The 21,499-nt window shown below is 40.7% G+C and overlaps 2 protein-coding genes and 1 long non-coding RNA gene across 7 annotated transcripts in view; 2 read left to right on the top strand and 1 right to left on the bottom strand.

Moving 5' to 3' along the window:
- Nucleotides 1–18,100, top strand: part of MAMDC2 (MAM domain containing 2) — a 65,078-nt gene extending 46,978 nt beyond the window's left edge. The window contains exons 10-14 of the mRNA XM_055699690.1: nt 8,157–8,250; nt 9,907–10,059; nt 13,543–13,802; nt 14,878–14,962; nt 15,265–18,100. Of these exons, the coding sequence (XP_055555665.1) occupies nt 8,157–8,250; nt 9,907–10,059; nt 13,543–13,802; nt 14,878–14,962; nt 15,265–15,326 (654 nt within the window). The 3' untranslated portion in view covers nt 15,327–18,100. The remainder of the gene's footprint in view (nt 1–8,156; nt 8,251–9,906; nt 10,060–13,542; nt 13,803–14,877; nt 14,963–15,264) is intronic.
- On the bottom strand, nt 460–20,613 carry LOC129734759 (uncharacterized). 2 transcript variants are annotated; one of them, XR_008730352.1, is made up of 6 exons: nt 19,648–20,613; nt 18,111–18,209; nt 10,585–10,666; nt 5,622–5,922; nt 5,344–5,488; nt 460–3,518 (listed from the first exon to the last, which is right to left on the bottom strand). It is a non-coding gene; the product is annotated as an uncharacterized LOC129734759 (long non-coding RNA). The 2 variants fall into 2 exon arrangements; XR_008730351.1 differs by having other exon boundaries at nt 18,111–20,613.
- A 206-nt stretch (nt 20,614–20,819) lies between these two features.
- SMC5 (structural maintenance of chromosomes 5) overlaps nt 20,820–21,499 on the top strand; it is a 49,657-nt gene continuing 48,977 nt past the window's right edge. For 2 of the 4 annotated variants that reach the window (XM_005435733.4, XM_014277188.3), the window contains exon 1: nt 20,820–20,973. In XM_005435733.4, the coding sequence (XP_005435790.2) occupies nt 20,867–20,973 (107 nt within the window). In that variant the 5' untranslated portion in view covers nt 20,820–20,866. The remainder of the gene's footprint in view (nt 20,974–21,499) is intronic. The other 2 variants (XM_014277192.3, XM_014277191.3) reach the window with 2 other exon arrangements.

Raw genomic sequence — 21,499 nt, 5'->3', positions numbered from 1 at the left:
TATGAAGTGCTGAATTTTGTATAACAGTTTTATGGTTTTCATGATGGCTGTGTATGCATATACACAATCAGTTGATAAAGTTTTCCTTAGATAAATAGTACATGGAAGACAGTGGGTGAAGTTCTGAAGCATGTTAATATGGAAAAGAATATCAAGATATATATATGACTGAGAAGGCAGCATACAAAAGGCAAAGGATGCAAAGTTTAAGTGTGTGTCTGCTTGCCATGAGGCAAGGGTGAAAAACTGGTGTAGTTACAGGTTGCTCATTTGTAACATTCACAGGTAGGCTTGAATGACATTATACAGTGAACCTGATTCTGGCTTCTCCTTGCAATCTCACGCTCAACTCTTAAACCTTAATGCTTTACAAGTCCTCTCATGCTTTACTTTGTTTCTTGTTTTCTAAGCCAACAGAAGGAAATGAAGGAGCACTGTGTGGCATTGTATAAACACTTAGGTTAGGTATCTGTACAGATGTGTCGCTCTACCTAGCACCTAGTGAAACAGCTGACAAGGAACACTCATTTCAATGGCCGACTTCAGTGTAGGCCAGTGGTGAAGGTGCATCAGAGCATGTTTTGCCTGACAGCAAGGAGTGGTGGGAACCAGAAAGTCAGAGATTACACTTCAGGCTCTGGAGGGAGAGAGTATAGAGAAACGTGAGAGAAACAAGCTCATTGAAGCTTGACCTTTCTTGTCCTGTCTTCTCCAACCTGTCCTCACATCTCTTGCCTCCTTAGTGATGCACCTTTGTCTTATCTATCCTGCCCCATAGGCAACAACCCCCTCCCATTCCCCATCTTACTCCTGTCTCCTCAGCTCTGGACAGTCCATTTTTTTCCTTCTAATCCTGTCCATGTCCTAGTCTGCTGCCCTGCTTGTACCATATGTTACAAATTTTAGTTTTCCAGAAGCTAATGACTTGACAGAAAGCACAGTTCTGGCACAAAGACCAAATCCTGACACTTTTCATTTTCGTACTCCAAAGCCTAGGAGTGCCCAAACTTTTCAAAGAATATTTTAAATAGGGGCAAAATAAAACCTTTTTTCCTAGACTTGTTCTTGGAAATGATGGAACTGTTTTGGCTTAAATCTTCCAAAACAACCCGAAGCAAGGACCCAGCATGGAAAGTCTGAGCTGAAGTCACTGCATCTTGGCAAGGTTATAAGCAAGTGAAAAACAGTCTTTTCATGGAATGAGGTGGTCTCAAAATAACATAGGGCTACCACTTTTCCAATAATATAGATGTGGTGGCTGACATGCCTTTGTATTGTTTTCCAAGGTGCATCATGTCTAGACTTGGATGATAAGAAGTTGTAGGCATGCACAGTAGTCTGGCAGATCAACTTCTTGGTTACTGGGTGTGACCTGTAGATTGGGTCATTGCCTGTGGAAACAGTAAACACTCCCCTGGCAGTTCCTTAACGGCCAATAAAGTCAGCGAGGAAGTTGGCGTGCACCTTTGGCTAGGGGCTCCTGCAGGTTGTAAGGATTCTGCAGCCAGAAAACAATTGTTCTAAAATACCTGATTAACTATGTCCTTCATCTTTCTGCTAATACTAGTCCTAAGGCTTTGAAAACAATATAAAATCCATCTGATATGTTTTAATTTTGATAACATATTTATTTGTATCAGGACAACAAAAAGACCCAGATTTTCATCTCTTGGTTTGTGTAATGGTTTTTGCAAGTTGTTTTTGAATTAGCTAACTGCAGTCTGGCACAGATTGTTGGCTTGAGTTCAGTGAGCAGGAAATGTGAAGCTGGCCAACAGGCTTTAATATGACACTTTGGAAACACCACGTTGAAAAGGCTGGGTATGATCCAGATAAGCAAGTCATAAATGTTTGTATACTTATATATGTGTGTATATGTATGTGTGTGTCTGTATATATCAGTATCTATTTGTGTGTACATACTGCAAATACGTATGCAATATAATGCTAGCAAGAAGGTGGGAAATTTTAAATCCTGATTTCCTAATCTGTACTTGAGGCACTCTCTCTTTTATTTAGTGTAAGTACCTGTGATCCTAGGCATATACAGTATTGGTTTTGTACTCTCTAGATCCTAGGGAATAAATGTGAGAAGGAATAATAAAATACCTCCTAACACTTTTTAAAATAAAGTCATGCTTTGTTGTATAAGCCTCTTAAGGGGCAATATAAAAATCTGAGTCTGAAATATGTAGATGCTTTTGATCTGATTGAATGTGCTGAAACTGATCTTCCACACCAATATATGTTAGGAAGGTGTGAGAGCTAACTGAAAGAAAAGTTCACATATGGCATATGTAAACTGGAGATGCTCACGCGCACTGTGGAGCTAGAATCTGCATTTTAATATTGTGTGTGTGTGTGTATATGCCACCATGGACATATACTTCTTTTATGCAACTTACCAACAAAGTTAAAATGAAGGTCTGAGTGCATCTACTTACATCAGTTCTGTTCATTTCTGCTATATTTAGTTCACCATTCTGAACCTCAGGTTTTGAAAAGCAAACTTATCATGTTTTTCCATTCATGCAAGTTTTTGCGATGTTACCTAGCGTGTAGTGCTTGAATACCTCCCTAGAGTTCAAAAACAAATCCTCAGAAAGGTTGCTGGCATCATAACAGTCCACCCTACTTCCACCAGAGTGGTTGTGGCAGCATTGCTTAGGTTTTCATTCTTGCTGTCAACTTTTCTTCCTTTCTAATGTTTTTTTTTCCTGCCCTTACTAAGCTTAGTTGCAGTTGCGAGAAAGCAAAATCAAGTGACTGAGTGTGGAACTTCAGTATTTACATGTTCTAAAAAAAACACAAAAGGGAACACTTTTTCAGGAATGACTAAATGCTGAAATCCTTTACTGCAGGATGCTATGGAGGCCAATAGTATACATGCATTTAAAAAGAGATTAGGCAAATTCACAGAAAATAGACCTCACTGTGACCATAAACACAGTGGTACAGGTGTGACCTCCAGTTCAGCAATTTCTTAAACTCCCTGGGAGCTGAACGTAATGCAATGGCATGAACAGCTTTATGGTTGCTTTGTTTCTTGTACTGTTTCCCCTAGACAACCATTAGCATCCCTCTGCCTTCCTAGGGCTTGATACGAGGGTCTTTGGACCTTTGTTCTCACATCATCACTGTGATGCTGCTCACTATTAAGTTATTCTAGCATTCCTTTTTGCTGCTGCAAAATTTGTGTCTCCTGCTTGTCCACCTAAGTCATGGGTAAATGACTAAAGCAATCTCGCGTATATGATGAAGTCGTAGAACCCTGTGACAGAGTCAATAGTATAAAGGACACAGTTCTCCAGGCAGGTACCAAGCGGAGAAGGGAAGACATCCTAGTTCTGTCTCCTCCTCTGAAAAACTCTCACTTGTGCCAAATAAAGGAAGGAGCTTCTTGGTACTGTTCTGACCAACCCTTGATCAGTCTTCCCACAGTAAGGTATGCAACCCAAAGAGGCTGAAAGAAGCTGCAGTTTTGTGGTACGGCCCTTCTGTCCTTACTTCTCTCACCCCTAAAACAAAGAAACTTCTTTAAGAACAGTCACTGGAAATACCTTTTTAAAATAAGAACATTAGGGTCTGTGAATAGTAGGATTAATATTGCAAAATGTGAACCCCACTGTCTGTGGTGTTTGATATACAGTTATGGAAACAACATACTGGAAACTGTAAAAATTTTTCGGGTTAGTAAGCATTACCTGGGTGGCCTGCATTTTCACAGTAGCTAAGCAAGGAGATACATTGCATGAAGTATTACATACCTCCTTTTGATACCTGTGTTAATTAACTGACACTTCCTTTTTTTGCTCAGTTTTTGTTCTGGGTACTTAATGCTGTGATATTACAATGCCACATCACCTGACAAGACCCCTCAGTCTAAAGGCAATAACCCTTCCCTCTTACAAAGAGAGCCAAAGAAACTGTTTCACTTTGAAAAGAGGATAGAACCATAGTAGTGGATTTCTGGAGATCCAGGAGGACCCTGAAGGACAGCTGAGGATATTGGTGTCCTGTATACATTTCTGTGCAGCCAGTACTCTCTCCCAGACAGTGCAATCCAGTGAATGTAGCTGTAGCACTAACAGCCTGTGGCCCTAGGTTATTCTATTAGCTTTTCTCTTTCATTGTTTGTTTCTGCAACCCATCTGCCCTTGGACAGGAAAGATTTTCAAAAATATTTGTTCCAATTGTCGCAAGTTTACTACTAGTGTTATCCAATTATTTCTGTAGAAGCTGTCATAATTCATTATTTTTCCTGCAGAAGCTCCTTGTATTTACATGGGAAGAAATTGAACTTGCCTGGCAAGTGACAGAAGCTTGCACACATATTAATTTTGGCTTAATAGCTTACTTGCATTTTTGCCTTGCATTTCTAACTGTTTAAGCCAAACAAAACCAAGGCATTTAAAATCTAGTTGAATTAAGGTAGTTATAAGTAATTTGGGCTACACTGAAAATATTTGTATTGAACTGCCCTGGAACTATCAGAATTGTTCTCCCATTCCCTGTGCTGGTGAAGGTTCCCTGGCTTACGTGCTTATACAGCTGTGTACCAAAAAGTCAGGCTCCCTGTTTTGTGAAAACATCTTGACCGCTGCTTTGTGTCGTGCCACACTTCTGTTTCTGGTGCTCAGATTATTTTTGGATTTTGTATTTGTAATACTGAGTTTTGTGTCACTGTATGGAAGTTACAACAGTTGCTTCTTACAAAACCCCACCTCAGTCTCCACTATAACTGCCTTTCTCCTTTAAGAAACTGAACATAAATATGTGTCTAAGTGACAGACTGAGTTTTGTTTCTACACCGATACACAGTATATAGTTTAAACCTAAGAATATTCACAAGGGTGGAATCAGGTAAATTTGCTACAGAGACATAGCTTGCTTTTAAGTCACCAGATTCGGCAGCTGTCCCAGTTTTTCCTTTGTTTTGGCTGGTCTGGCTGTCTAATTAAGCAAGAGCTTACTTTCTGGGATAAACAAGTAGGGAAGAAAATACACAGAAATCATAGGGGTCTGGGGGCGTCTTCTTTTCTCCTGTTCTCAGTCCAGCTCCCTCTGAACCTTGTTTTACAAGCTTCCCCATTAGTCCATCATTACACTGGAGGTACCCTACTGCACGTTCTACTTTCTTCTCCTCCAAAAGCAGGTAAACTTAATACGCGTAAGTTTTAATTTGCATCTACTTGTAGAGATGCAGAGTGCTAAGGATGAGAAGTCCCTTCTACCTCACACAGTGTCTGCAGCACAACCCAACAACGTGTCATGAAAGAAGTGAAACATTTTTTTCTTGCTCTACCAGCTGTTCTCATCTGGTGTTGCTCATCACGGACATACCGGATGAATGCTGAGAACTGGTTATTGATACTTTCGAGGCTGCAGGCCAGGAACATTGATTAACCACCGGAAAATAAATAAATCAGCTTCCAGAAATCGGGGCAGTGATTTGGAAGGGAACCAATGCCGTGGCTGTGTCCTGTTACTGGAAAAAAAAAAGAGACATGAGAAGAAAACATGTTTTATTTTTCAGTAACACAGGCAACAACTGCCTGCATTTGATAATGTTTTTAATTTAGCCTCTAAGATAGCATGCAAGTCCAGAAAGATTTTGTTACCTAGTCTGAAACAACTAGTTTGTTGTTCATCTGTCATGTTTTATGAAGTGTGAGTTGAGCACAAAGATCCCCCTATTATCTTCTCCAAGGCTTGAGATAACGTCATAAAAATCTCTTCTGGAAGAACTGACCTAGGAAATATTTTAATTCAAAACAAGAACAAATGTAGAGCATCTTGAGATTTATCCTATCTAGACTGTAGAAAGGATTCGGAGACCTGATGTAGGGTGAAAATGAGGAGTTGAATAAATCCAGATTGACACAGTCTTGGTCAGTGAAGTTCGAACAGTGAAAGATGTCCCTTTAAGATGAAAGAGGAAATTTAGGGTAAAAGAAAAGTAAGTAAGTTTGACTTGTGAGTAAAAATATCTTCTGCCCCGCTGCTTAAAACTAAATCAAGAATATTACAACAAAATAAGCTGAGAGGGCTATGAACAATTTCAGTACAATTGCTATAGCTAATACTGGAAACTCCACATTCCCAAGCACAAGCTCCCCCACTGCACCCCCGTGCAATTATACAGTCTGCTCATGGCAGCATGTCACTCAGCACCACAAACAGCAAATCGAGAATTAGTAATGCTAAAGCTACAAAAAGATGACAAAGCTGAACAAGTTTACAAGTGTCCCTGAAACAGATCAGTCCTTTGACTGTACAAAGCCTATGGGTTCAGTGGCCTTTGAGAGACCAACAGTTACTGTTGTGATGCTTTTGAAATGGAGGGCTTTCTGCAGGATCCAGTGGGTAATTACATACCTTGTATGGAACAAATTATTGCAACTTAAGAATAAAGAACTTGATCTTGCTCCCAGTGATGTCAATAGGAAAACATCACTTAAAATACGATTCCACAGTGTGGAAATGTTGTTTCACAAACGAGGAGTGACCTCACCCTTTCATGTGTGGTTTTCTTAAGATTCTTGGGTTTAGGACTATAATATGTCTTTAGTTTATTACAAATGTTCACCAGAATGCATTTATTAAAAGTCTGGTGAATGACGTCCACCCAACGTCAGTATTTATTGTATGCTTTATTCCAGGAGATGCTACCATTTTTCATAGATTGTGGCTGTTTCCTGAGAATGAACTTAAAAAACAGGAAACAATTGTCTTTTTAAATCTTAAGGCTAAGACAGTAGCTCTACAGGAACAAAACAAAACAAAAGTGCCATTTTTAGGCCACTATACGCTGAGCAGTTGTGCATACTGTACGGGGACTCCTCAAGTCCACACCTGTAACAGTTTACAAGACAGATTATCATTGTTACCAGGATTGGTAGCACTGAATGGAAAATGGTTTTGAAAATTGCTCCATCCTGGGCAGCGTAACCCATACGTGCTTCAAAAGTTTAACTGTAGTTATGTCCCAGGCTGTTTTATAAGCAGATGGGTAAATAAATACTACATAGCAAAGCAATCTAGCAAAATCTGGTATAATAACCATATTGAAGATGTTACTGAGCCTCTTAAAAGAGGACATACTAAATAATGCATGAAGGACTTTTAACAACCTTTTTGTATCCTCATGAAATTGTCAGTCAGCATTTAACCTAAAATATGTAACTGAGGTGTTTACGGTTGTTCCAGAATATTAAACTGTTAGAAGTGACACTCATCTGTCTCTAGTCACTAGCTGAGACCTCATCACAAAGGAATTGTTTTGAAAAGCTCCTCCCAAATTGTGGTCATAATCCCAGTGGTCAGACTGATGGTTTGCAGTAGTTAGGCAAAGAAAACTGCCAGCAGTATTTTTACAAAATAAACTTTATTGTGTCTTCTATAATTTGAACAGTTCTGCATCAACCTTGTGAGAAAGGCAGGTGGAAATCTCAGTTTCTTTACATTTTATTTTGTCATCTCATGAGTAACTTGTATTTTCCATGGCAGAATTAATGTGTAGTCAAATAAAACATCTTGGACACTATTCTTAATCTTCACAAACCCAGATTAACATTGTGAATGATGCTTAGCATTTCCAGGCTCCTGCTCAATGATATCATGACCTTGTGTCATTTCTGAATAATCACATTTTATGCAGCAATTTCATCTCATCTCTGTTGTTCTTTGTTTTTTGCCACAGCTATTTCTGTTGGCCATCACTCTGCATTACTCTTTCAAATGTATTTTTCCATGGATAAACCCTCCTGGGTTTAAGGGTAAGATAGCTGAGGACATTTAAACTGTTACTTTTTTTTGGGGGGGGGCCGGGAACCACAACAACTTCAGTAAGTCATCTTTTCTTATACACTAAAAAAATGCACTCTGCTACTAAAATGGAAACTACATACACAGACACATCGTTTGCCTGTAAAAGTGAGAAAGCACTTTCTATTGAATGAAAACGTCCGTCTAAACCCCACCGGATTTGAAATTTCAGTTATTGGCAGTATTAGTATGTGCCAAAACAAAGCGGATTCATCATTTCTGTTCTGTAAGTGTCAAAATTGTTAGTGCTTTTGGAAAGATCTAAAATTTCAGACTCTTAACAGTGCCAGCTTTTATTAGATACCTGAAATTCCCTTCATGTATTGCAGGTTGTCTTTGTCAGCTGGTGTAAAAGCTTCTGGGACTGTGGACTTGTGGCATTGGATGATGTATCATTGAGCCTGGGAAGCTGCCAGGCTGCTGGTAAGACCATGTATATTTGTTGTAAGAGTTTTTTTTAGTAAGAGTTCATTGCATACCTTCATTTTCTAAGCCTATTCTATAGCTGCCTTCATCCCACTGTGGTTTCTTTTCTTTTCTTTTTACAGTAAGTACTGCATAAATCCCATTTTTGCAGTAGCATACATACAGTAAGGACCAGTTTTTGTTCACAGGGGTACCAGCTAACTCCTAATTAACTTCACTGACTCCAGTGCAGTTGTACATAACTGAGCATTCTTTTGGGGGCATTAAAATTTTTAAAAAAACGATAGTCCAACTAAGGAGAAAGTAGTTTTCAAATGGCTTTTAGGGAACCAGGAATGGACCCCAAAGCAATCTTTTCAAAACACAGCATTATTCTTTTTAGTCCAGAAGTACAGTTGTGCAAGGCTAAGACGCAGTCCCTTATCTGAGCTGCAGCTCTCTAACGAGAACAAAGGAGCCTAACTCTGCCTCCTGTGGTGGGACGAACTGAACGTTTTTGAGCCACAATTTACCCTCTGACATGCACAGGCTAATCTCCCTAAACTTGCCCAAACTCCCTTTTCTGGGGCTTTTTGAGGTTTGACAATGCAACCATTGTGTCCTAATTTGGAAACTATTCTCATGAGACAGGCCCAATCTATAATCCCACTTTTCTTCAGAATAAAGCCATGCCTTTGAAATGGTGATGAGGCTGATCTACCATGCCATTTATATTCCCATGTAATAATAACTTTTTAATGACCTCTTTTGATTGGATTTCATGCATTCAGGCAGCTAACTGCTAAAGAACAGAAAGATGGCACCTGTATAAAAGAAGATGCTATTTTTCTGAAGTATTTCCAACATTTGTCTGTATTGCCTTTCTGTAGTTCCTAAGTAATTTGAAAAGGAACCAAAGGTGCAGAACTGATACTTGGGTGTATAGTCATACTGGGACTTGCCACTGATGGCAGCAAAAAAATGCCTGAAAAATGCCCCAGAGTATGTGAGGCACCAAATCTTCCTCCCTTTCAGAAAGTAAAAGCAGCTCAGAGTGTCTGCTCCTGAACAGATTATAGCAGAAAAGCTGACAGAAGCTTCCTGGAAAGCACCTGAATTGTCATCTTTCCCTTCTTCATCATCTAATAGAATTTAAATAATGAAAATACTCTAGTAATTGCAGCTCTGTGGTCTGGTGTATTTGGTATTAGAATCTTGTGCCAAGGGAACATTTGAGAGCTAAATGTGGTGTTTGATTTCAGATCACAGAAACTCCATTCTTTGACAAGACACATTTAGTATGCATTTATACATGCCGAAGCTCATTACACTGATTGGGGTGCCACAGCAGTGAAGAAAATTACATTGGTAAAGCCTAATGCGGATTAAGAGCAATGATGAGATAATAAACTGTACAAGATTTTTGAAAGAATACTAGTACATGTTAGTGAGCCAGACTAGGGCACAGACTTTCTCAAAGCTGTGAAGAAAATGAAATTAAATTTCGCACATCAGTTCGAAGCTACGTTCTATAAGCTTGTGACTACTCTTGAGTATCGCTAGGTAGGTATAAGTGATTTCAGCAGGTGAGTGAATGCCATACATTAGTTGTGTAATCCCTCCATGTATCTGTCTAATATATTTGCAGTTTTAAGCAATGTCCTTTCCTTACAGATCTATTGCTGCCCAATCCTGGAGAGTGTACTTTTGAAAAAGATGAGTGTGTGTTTACCCAGAAGAGGAGAGGTCGTGGGAGCTGGCACAGGTGGAGGGGTCCAACTCCCACATCATACACTGGACCAAAAGGAGATCACACTACTGGGGTAGGTGAGTTAAGCTCCACATTGAACTTCCAGAACAGAGATAGATAGTCAATCAAAAACCCTTTGAAATTATAACCTAGAACACTGAGGAAGTTTTTACAAATGAAGTAAAAATGTTTCTTAGGGATCTACAGATGATTTTGAGAACGTGATGTTTAATCTGAATTGCCTGCAGAGCAAGTGGGCAGTTGAGTCTTCGATTTCCTAAAGTAACCCTTTCCTTTAGGAGAAAAAAGGACAGGATGACTCTCTACAGAAAAGCCTTCTCCCAAACCCCTAGCTTATGTAACTATTCCCTGAAACTAAAAGGCAAACAAGTGGTTGGGATCTCTTCAGCATGAACACCTTCCTGTTCAAACTTAGAAGAAAACATAGATACTAAAAGAGGTACCACGGACCTTTTCCCTTGAAAATCCACTCCATAACCCCAGTTGTGTAATTTAAAGTATTTAGACAAGCGGGACCCCCATTAGCATGAGCAAACACACAGAAAACTGCATCAGAATTGCCCCCACATGGGGGGCAGTACCTGGTTGGTGGCTTCTGAAAATGACGAACTGCGTCACTGCGCTGGGTGCTGGTGTTCCTGCAGGAGAGGATCTCAGTAGCAACTCCCAAGTACAATGGATGAAACTGCCTTAAGGTTTGTGGCCTTTAAATGCTTACATAGGTTCAAAAAGGCTTTTGAGGCCTTTGGGTTTGCCCTCCTTCACAGTGGCTAGCATTCATTCAACAAACTACACAGTCAGTTGCAGACAGGCTGGCTTACGCACAGCAGCCATCTCTCCAGTCTGTTAAAAATTTTAACTGGATTACAAGGGCAGTTGGCCTGCTCAAAAGGCTCACCAAAAGCTATAATTATTCTGTCAACTGTGACTGAGTGTAAACCACGTTAAATATTGTCAAATACAGTTATTTGAACTGTGCATGTGAAGTCTTGCTCTATGCAAGCTTGTAATTCAAGTTACTCTGGAAAACAGCTTTGTTTCTAGTTAATAAAATAACAAATGTTTTGCCTTGTTTCTGATCTCTTTATCTATAAAGATAGGCTTCGTGCATATTCAGCAAAATCTCCCTTTCCTATCTCCTGGTAAAATTTCTGTAATAGCTGCCTCCTGAGCAAGGTATGGAAATTGACTAGAGAGATGTAAACTCATGGCGTGTGGGACTGTACAGCCAAAATCCTGCATGTGGAATTGAGAGTGCAGATGGGAGTATCGCTCTTCAGCTTGAAATTTCAGATCATCAAGAAATTGTGTTCTTCCATTGCTAATTCTAAATAGTACTGTTTCTGTGTAGAAATTTGAATAGCCTTCAGAGATAAGTGAGTTTTAAAGCTTAAAACTTCTCTTATGTATTATGAAACAAAACCAAGAAACATTACCTATAAATCTGACCATATTCTGACCAGATCTGTTGGCTAAGTTAAGTGGAAAATGTAGGCTATCCACAAATCAAGAACATTTTCCCAATAATGATATCTTTGTACTGTGGAATGACTTTCAAAAGGGGATATTGAAATTTGTGTGCCTTTTCCATTTAAAAATTAGATGACATTAGAGTGAATTAAATGACATACTGTCTGTAATTGCTGCTGTCCAGTTCTGCTGCATCAACTAGACATGTGATCACCAGCTGTTAAATAAGTGAGAATTTTTCCTACTGGTTTTTAAAGGTAATTTGACAATTTTTATTTTGCAAAGTGGCTGAGACTGTTGGAGAGGCATCTGTAGGCCACCTCTGTATTGTTTGGCATACCTTTCTTTTTCTATAAAATACAATCTAAAATTACTACATTGCATTAAAGTTGCTGCTTGTTTTGGTAGCTAATCAAACTCAGTTCCATAAAAGGATTAAATAATAAATATATTTTATTCTTCCTCTTTCAAATACACTATATCTCAGCTCTTGTGTTTCCAAGGACAATAACCTTCTCCTTATAGTAGAGCAACACTTAAGAGTTTCTTGCTTAAGGGAAAGGTTGGGTTGATAGCACAATTTTCTTGATTTCCAAGGTAGAAACTGACTTTAGACCTATTTTCAGTTTATGTAGATCCCCAAGTAGTCTGAGAATTGACGCTGATAGCTCAACTTTAGAACTGGTGAAGCAAAACAATCTTTAATCCTGGCCTGTGACAACATTTATGCCTTATTTCAGACAAGTCTCCGCAGCAAGATGTGCTGAGAAATACTTGGATCTGGATTCACAAAACCAAGAGCTGATCTAGTCTTTCCAACAAGTTCATAATACGATTCAGGCCTTAGAACTAAAGGCAAATTATTTTATTATACTATAGTAGGTACTTGTAGGTTTTGATTTTTAACTCAAGGAACTTTTAAGCACAATGAACATCAAAATCCTTGCAATGGCTTGCACTAGGTTTGATACAAATAGCCTTGAGAGTTCTCCAAAACACTGTACAAAATTATCTTTTCTTTACAGACCTACAGCTTTAGATAATGTTCCTTTTCCCCATTTCTCTCTAATGCTGCTCACCACCAAACTACAACCTAGGTTAGAGGGGATGTCTTCAGCAGGGGTTTGTGTAGGCAATAGGACTTCTGAATCATGAGAGACACCCTGAGCATCCACTGGCTGGCTGTTCTTGCTGCTCTCAGCCTTTCTTCTGCCTTACTGATCCTTAGGAATCCCCTCTCCCCAAGGGAAATCTCACAAACAAGCTGGTGGCAGCAGGGCAGCTTGTTTTCTCCAACACCACAAAAGGGAGCAGTAGGACTGCATGAGGTGCTGCTGCAAAATCTGAGTTCACTGCCTGCTGGTGGAGTGTGCATCTCCAGATACAGAACAGCTGCTGTATTCAGCGGATGCGACTTGGGGATATTCCTGTTTTCCGACACACCTGAGTTTGCCCCAACTGGAAATAACCAAATGATGGATTGAGGTGGGGGGAGGGGAGGGTATTAATTTGCCTGCCACCAATTAATGACTAATTTTTCCACAGATCAGAGTTCATGACAATCTTTCATGGATTCTAGAGAGTCTAGTTTTCCTCACTTGTGTCTTCACATCTTTATTACAGAAAGAAAAATATTATTGATGTCATATGTGATATAAGAGGTATTTCAATTAATTTGCTTTGTTAATAGCATCAGCTCCAACCATTGCCTAAACTGTATCCTAGGACAGACACACAGCTGTCTCTGAATTCCACTGTCAGAGTGCATTCCTGATTTAAGAACAGCTATGATTTTTTCTTATTTGTGTTCCTTTCTTTTGCTATGTTATTTCATCAGATATAAACAAATTTTTAAGTGTTCTTAGATTAGCATTCACAGATATTACCACTATTACACTGCACGATTATTACAGTATCACAAATATTACCGTTCCCAAATGTAAGTCTACAGCATAAAAATCTTCATCAAAATTGTTTCATAGTTTTTTTATATGAGTATGTTGACTGTAATGAACATGCTGATAGAATGTATTCTACTTTGCTAATATTAGCTTGTGTATCTTTTTAAGGATACTACATGTATATAGAGGCATCCAACATGGTCTATGGACAGAGAGCATACCTAGTTTCAAGATCACTAAGAGGAACCTCTGGGAAACAGTGCTTAACATTTTTCTATCACATGTATGGAGCTGGGACTGGATTATTAAGTGTTTATCTCAGAAAAGAAGGTGATGATGAAGAGATTCCTTTGTGGAGGAGGACAGGGGAACAAAGCATCTCATGGCTAAGGGGACTGATAGAGTATGAAAGTGATAGAAACTACCAGGTAAGAAGAAACAAACAAAAAGCAGTCAAAAAGGAATACAGAACTGAACAATGTGCTGGTTTTGGTTTGTTTGTTGTTTTTTTTTTTTTTAAATAATACTAAGATGTAGATAGGATTGAATGGATACCTGAACAAGCTGAAGTAACCTGTAATTGTTTACAGATGAAAGTAGGGAGGGAATTGTTAAAGACCTGCAAGTATGAAAATAGTTAATTAATTCAAAATTATTTTTTAAAAGTATTTAAATGCTGTTTCCCCATCAGTTCTTGTCAATAGTGATATTTTTTTAATTAGCTCACTTGTGCAGTTGCTTTTCTTTCAGCTGTCTAAAGCCCAGTCTAGATTTGACATAACCACTAAGCTGTGATAAAATGGCTGCTTCTTGCAGGATGGTCTTCTGAGGTGGCAAAGGCAAGGGATGATGCAAAGCTACAGCTCTGCCTTTGGTTTCAACAGCGCCACCGTTTCACTATTGCCAGAGGCAAAGCCTGCTTCAGTTTCTCTGTTAAAGAGGAACCTTAAACTGCTATTGAAACAGCACTGGGCACAAAACTGCACTGATCACTAACCAAAGATGTTGTGTGGGTTTTCTTAATCACATTGCCTTAAAAGCCTAGAAATCAGTTAGGAAAAGAAAAAAAACAAAAACAAATCACAAACAAACCACAAACTTCTACTAAAAAGCAAGTTTAGCTTCATCAGTAAGACCACATGGTATTGTAATGCTTTTTTTGCCCCCTCAGGTCTTGCTTGTGTATGGGCAACACAGTGATACGTTTGGGCTGAAAAGCAAGGCAGCAATGCCACATCACTAGAGATAATCTATCAGTGGTGTGTAACACACATTGATTTCTTAACGAATTGTGAAAACAAATTTGCATCCTTTGGCATTGCACACATCCAAATTCTCTGCCCAGGGCAATCAGTCCAGTGACGGTGCACAGAAGTTTCTTTCTAAGAAGCAGGTTTTCAGGAGACACTAGATCCTTGAACAGACTGCATGGGTTTTTTTTTTTTTTTTAATAAGTCGTTTCCTCCTGTGGGATTCATGAAAAGCTGTGCCTTACCTTTACAGATTATTTTTGAGGCGATCCGTGGTGTGTCAATGAGAAGTGACACTGCTATTGATGATATTCTGTTCCAGGCAGGACCCTGTTTAGGTATGTTTAAACATACTTCTTTTCCTCTTAGGAGACACCTAGCAGACAGGTGGTAATTCTTCCCTTGAATTCCCACTGAATGGTCTGAACTTAACTGTCATGCTGCTGGTTAGTGCAGAGTTTTTGTTTTCTAGTAAGATGTGAGACCACTGTCAGAATCTGGACTAGTAAAGATGCTCTAACACTTTTTAAAAAACATACGGCAGCCCCATTTACATCCAGCATGGTATTACATTCTATGCATTCTTATGTATGGTAAATATACAAATAATTACAGTATTCCCCCCTTCTTTCTATTCTAGAAGTGGAAGAAATTCAATTCTCATCAGGCTATCCTGACAACTTAAACGAAATTGAGTACTAAATACAGTCTGCTGAAAGGAATGAAGTGCATAGAAGATTTGTATGTGAAAAACTCCACAAACAGCCTATTTTAAAATATGTTTTAAGTAAATACCGGACTGGTTTGAATATACACCAATGTATAGGAAGAACTCAGAGCAGTCATGTTCCTCGCCTTTGCAATGAAGTTATTAACTCAGGGCTTCTTAGACTTTTTTTTTTTTTGGTTGTTTGCATGATATCAGTTATTATATAAAGGCTACCCATTTTGCACAGATCATTCATTTTAATGGCTTTTTTTTAGAAAAAAACCAACCTTTCTGGTATATAGGTAAAAAGAAGAAAGTAAAGGTGCACAATTGCAATCCAATATTGTGTTATCTTAAATCTGCATTCAGTGAATGTTTTGTGTTGGGTATACAATGGGTTTTTGTTAAGGATATTATGAATATTTTGAAATAATAACGAAAATAGTATTAGCTACTTGTAACAGCCTACAGGTTAAGTGCAATTATTCATGATGACAAATCTCTCTGGGAAACTTAACACTCTGCTGGCAATTTGTTGTGGTTTTGTATTCTTTTACTATAACAAGTATATTTGTTGTCCTTGCCAATAACAAACTCACTTTTAGTGTTCCAGTATAATACAGTGTAAGCTGCTGACATTTTGAACTATATGAAATGAAACCCTTGCCTATGTGTCTTGTGCATTTTTTAAATAAATCACTTTGTACAGTCACAGAGAATGTACACTTTACCCAACCAAGATGCCTTGCATTTATATTAATAGGAAACTGAATTCACACAACATACTAATTCTTAAGATTTATATGTTTGTGTGTAAGGTTTTGTTCTGAAATTATTGTAACTTCCTAATAAAATTAACTTTGAAAATCATCTTATTGCTCTGCTCTAGACTCTATAGTTATTGGTGTAACAAGAAACAACTGAACCTAATATAATAGCCTGAATTCAATACTTGGAATATGAAGAGAATGAAATATGTGAGTCACGTCACCTAAGACACCTGACAGAAAGCAATCTGATCTGCTGCAGAAGTTCCTGTATTGAGCCACAGAAATTATTCTTACAGCCACCACATTCAAGCTGTTGCTGCAAGATGTGAGCCTTGAAAAGTGGAAATACCCTTTGCTTCTTTCAGAACAAAGTATACATTTTCCCTAAACAACCTATAAGGATCAACAGCACCTAGGACAATCTAGCCCCTTGCATCTTTACTAAGTTTTCATTTTGGAGACACAAACAATTGAAGAGATAGTTCAATTAAATACATTCAGTATTAATGTGTTTATAAGACCACACAGATTTAAGCAGTTTACTATTTTCTACAGATTGAGGAAGAGCCAAAAGGTATTGACATCTTAACTGCCTATCCTAGCTACCTACAGTCCCCGTCAACAGCTGGTTATGAACACACCGCTCTTGCTATTATTCTGAAAACAACAGCAGCCAGGAACAATGGACAGTTCCCTAGGAGTCAAAACAGTTTTACAGTTGTTCTGTAAAGCGTATGCTTTGGTATCAACATTCAGATCTAATTATCTAAGGAGAAAACAAGTGAAAATTAAGTGGTTAAAATAATCAGGCTTGATGGTTCTCCATACTTCTGCTGGGACTTTTCTGTAAATGAAATGAAGCATGAGGTGTAACTACTGGATTCCTCTTTCTAACAATGTATGCAACTCTGCTTCGCTCCATCAAAGTGATCAGATTTGGTCTGATATGAATAAGAACATAAGCAAAGTACCCTATCCTGCTCTCCACTGAGCGCTCTCTAGGGACCTCACTGGTACAACGATTGTGTTGGTACCATCGAGGGTACTATTTATCCATAGGGTGTGAAACATTGTCCTGACTGCAAAAAGAAAAGTCTAAGTTCTTCCTTCAGTAGGGAACAACAGCACCATTCCACCCATTTCTGCTGCAGAAATTAAGGAACAGAGGGAAAATTTGAAAGGTGGCTTTAAATTACTTCAGTGCCTGCTGGATATTGGTTTATAGAATAGGAAATTCACAGACTAGTGAAAGAATGCCACAGCACATTTGAAAACTAGGGAAGATGCATTCGCCACTGGCAAACTTCAGTTTTATCATGACATAAAAACCATTCCATCAGCTCTGTCCAAATAGGAAACTCTCCATGCAATTAATTTCTGACCTGGAACCATTTTTTTTTACTATTTGTTCCTTTCCCACTGCTGTAGTAGCTGTACAAGGACAACAGAGGGCAAAGAACAGTTCTGAGACTTGCTATACAAGGCCTGTTTACTGTCTGAAAACTTCAAAAGCTACTGGAGAATCTACAAGTAATTGCTTTGATCCCAGTTGTGGCACAGTCCATAAAATGGAAAGCAGAAAGAAACCTTCAAGAGCAGCTATAACTCCCCAAACACTAACAGCCTTGTATTTGATTGCTCTAAATGTAGCTTTGTGCTGGAGTGGAACTGAACATGTCCTGGTATCAGAGGAACAGCCCTTTTATTGCCCTCTTGTTCAATACTCTTTTTATCCTTTAAATGTCTTCCACTAGTTGACATTTTGTCATTATCCCCATTCATATCCACACAGAGAGCCAAATTCAGATCTCAGTTACAACAATGGAAAACCAAAATAACAACATAAAATTTTATCACTGTTGTTCTATTTACACTAATGTAAATGAAACTATTCTGGCTAACTAGTGTGTCACATCAAAATAACCCCAACATAAATCTAATTTTACAGTCATGATGCTCACTAAGGCAGCTCAAACTGAACACTAAGAGAACTGGCATTTTACCTACCTGGATTGGAACACAGCTCACAAGTGTGACAAGTCCACACACAAGAGGCCCACTGCTCCGAAAGGGCCGCTGCATAAGGCTGAAGAAAGCACGCTTTTCCTGCAACATGACACACAGTTAAAAGGTTCTACCCTCACATTTTGAAAAAGAGAAAACACCAGTCTCATCCTACCACAAACAAAATGCTGGATGTCATTATGTCAAATTTACTTAATTTTACCATTTCCATTGGAAAAGCATTTTAATTTGTGATTTATAGTTTCTTAGTTGCTTAACTTTCAACACTCCTTTACATTACTTGGATCTATATTCTTGGCTATCCTTTCTCTGTTGTTCTCCTGTCTACCTCCTGCACCTTTCCATTTTTCCCACCTGCATACGTTTTTTCTGAACAGTAGCATTTTGGTCTCTTTCTTGGCCAACTACATATTTGGCTGTGTTCCTTTGATCACTGCTAAGTACTGTGTTACATCTTCCTGCTCTTGCATTCTGTATTAGCTTTTACATCCTCCCTCTCTTTTTTCAAGAACTCATCTTAGTCCAAGTAGTGCCTACTTTGCAGCCTTCACAATCTCCTTTCTCTAGCTCCTACCAGCATCCATCCTCGCCAGATCCTGGAAAATGCTCCCTGACAAATTCTGGGAAAACCATACCTCTTCAGCAATCTCTATTGGAAATATGTTGAAACGGTTCCTTAATCCACCACCACCTCCTCTTTTGGCTGGAAGTCACTTCTAGCTAATTACTCCAGTGCTACCCTTTTGGTCTGCAAGCTTGAGAAACAACTGATTTAGGAGAATACAATTTTTATTACTTACATAACACATTCTCAACTAATAAATCAATTAATAATATAATTAATGAACAGACACACCTGTGTTACTAATATACAGTGATACAATTTCACACTCTATTACACAGCTATTATCACAAATCTTTTGAATTACATACTTTCAATCTTATTATCCTGACCCTTGCACACACACCCACACACACCCCAACAGTACAAGGGTGCATTTCTATTTTTCTTTATTCTTCTACACCAAGACTTCTGGACATGCACCTGGTGGAGAGTTCAGAGGGTTATCCAAAGTGGCTGTCTAATGTCCTGGTGGGCTTGGACTTGCAGATCAGCTTCACTACTGTCTGTGGGCATCTGCACTCTTACAGCTGGAGCAGAAGTCCCCTTCATTTTTTAACAGAGCTTAATCATTCTTCCCCCATGTACCTGGAACAACCTTTTCACTGCCCTTGTATCTCCCCTTATCCACCTGAATTCCTCTCAAAAAAGCAACCTAACAAATTACTTTTTCCACATTGGTCCCAATTCTGCTACATCCATACCCAAAGATGCTGTACTGATGTGTTTACCATGGCAGTTTTGGTCTTTTCAGGGTATTATAGATACAGTTGCTTAGGTACAGGAGGCCTTGCAAAGCCTCTGCATGCCAAGTAGCTGGTTCATATCGGAAAAAACGTTGTTTTCCTTGTAAACTTTCTAAGACAAAGCACTCTAGGTATGTGTTGATTCCTTTACCTGGTTCCACTTAAGCACAATCTGTTTCTTACATCTTTTTCAGCACGCTTAATCAGCCTCCTGGTCCCTCATAAAAGCTGTGGCTAGTTATGAGGCCCTGTGTTCTAACAGGAATGCTTGGTCTAAGAGGAAAAAATAAAGCATGTGGGAAAGGCACCTGCAAGAGCCTCAGTGACACTGGTGATTGCCCTGCAGTCAAGGTACCAAAACCTCACACATGTGCATTCCTCTAGGATCATTACTAAAGGACATTTATATCTTTTCTAAAGGATGTCCGTTTCCACAGGACATTTCTATGCTTTGTACAGACCTCCTGATCTCTGAAGTAACACATCTAAAAAATGTTTTCCCCATTGTTTTGTTAAAAATTAAGAAAAACTAAGCAAACGCAGGCAGGTGCCAGAATAGGCACACAAGAAGAGTTCGCTGGCTTGGAACCCAGGCTTGTCCCCATGAAGTAAGGGGGATATGTAGAAGGTGCCCACCTCTGAAGCAGTGGCCGCCCAACTGCTCGGCTGTGCTGCCGCCTCGTGGGAAGGCCGCTAACACCGTTCCCTCGCGCCGCGTTACCGTCCAGCCGCCGGGGAAAGGCCGCTGGCGGTAGCGGATGCTGACAGCCGAGGCAGGCCCCGAAGCCTGCCCAATCCCCTCCCAACGCGCTCCGGGCAGGGACCTCCAAGAAGTACGCCGGAGGCGGGTCCCGGTGCCGGTCGCCCCTCTTGTGAGGGATAAGCCCTGCGCAGACCGCCGCCAGGGGCACAGCGCCGGCACCGGCACCTTCCCTCCGCGCGCGTCCCACCGCAGGGTGCACCGGCCGGGAGGCGCCGTCCTCCCGCCGCAGCACCCACCGGGAGGTGCAGCCCGTGAGACGGGAAGGGATTCCTCCCGCCCGCCGGGACGCACTCAGGCCGCGAATTACGCCCTGCGTCCTCCTCAGTACTGGGGGGCACAGCCGCGGCCTCCCACGCCCCCGTCGGAAAGCGAAACCGCCGCCACAGCCAGCCAGCCTCCCTCCCGCCCCCCTCACCGCCCGCTCTCCTCCAGCCAAAGGGCAGCCGCGCGACTCTCTGCGAGCCAATGAAAAGCCTCGCCCCATCAGCCCCGCCCTATCAGCCAATGAGGGCGCTCCGCAGTTGCCCGCCCTTCCTCTCCGGCTAATAAGAGCGAGGCGTAGAGCGCGTTCTTTTGGCTGGGGCTCGGGGAGCGCTCAAGTGGGAAAATGGCGGTGGTGAGCCAGAAGAAGCGGAAGATAAGGCTCGGCAACGCTGAGGCGCGCCCCCACTTTGTCGAGGGCTCCATCGTCAGGATCTTCATCGAGAACTTTCTGTGAGTGAGCGGTGGGCGCTTTCCCGTCCTGGGTTGTCGGCAGCCGCCGCTGGCTGGCTGTGGGGCGCTGGGGCGCTCCTGCCCGAGGTCCCTGCCGTCTTAGAGGTTGGTGGCCAGCTTGGGCGGCCTCGGTTTCCTTCCTCACGCTATTTTAAAGCGGGTGTGGCGGTGGGGACTTGGCCGTTAAGTCAGGAGGGCCAAACGTGGAGCAGCGGGCTAGCGAGGCAGGGGCGCGCTCGCTGCGGCCATTCTCCGCTGTGGCGCATGGAGCGGGGAGGCGCCCTCGGTTACCAGGGCTTGATAAGGCCTTGGGTGCCGAGGTGAATCGGGGCTGGAAGGGGGAGTGCGGGAAACTTTTTTTTTCTGGAAGATGATGCCTTGCTTAGAGGGCGGAGAGAGTCTGCTGGGTAGATTGCGAGTCCCGTAGGTTCTTAGTCCAGGATCGCTTCCGTGGGGGTGCGTTCCCCAGGGGTGGTCGTGTCGGCCCGTCTTCCCGAAGGTGGTGGCTCCTGTTGTCCGTGTCGGC

Source organism: Falco cherrug, chromosome Z (genome assembly GCF_023634085.1).
Source record: "Falco cherrug isolate bFalChe1 chromosome Z, bFalChe1.pri, whole genome shotgun sequence".
NCBI lineage: Eukaryota > Metazoa > Chordata > Aves > Falconiformes > Falconidae > Falco > Falco cherrug.
Note: the sequence above shows the minus strand (reverse complement) of the source record. Positions and strands in the feature narration are given on the sequence as shown.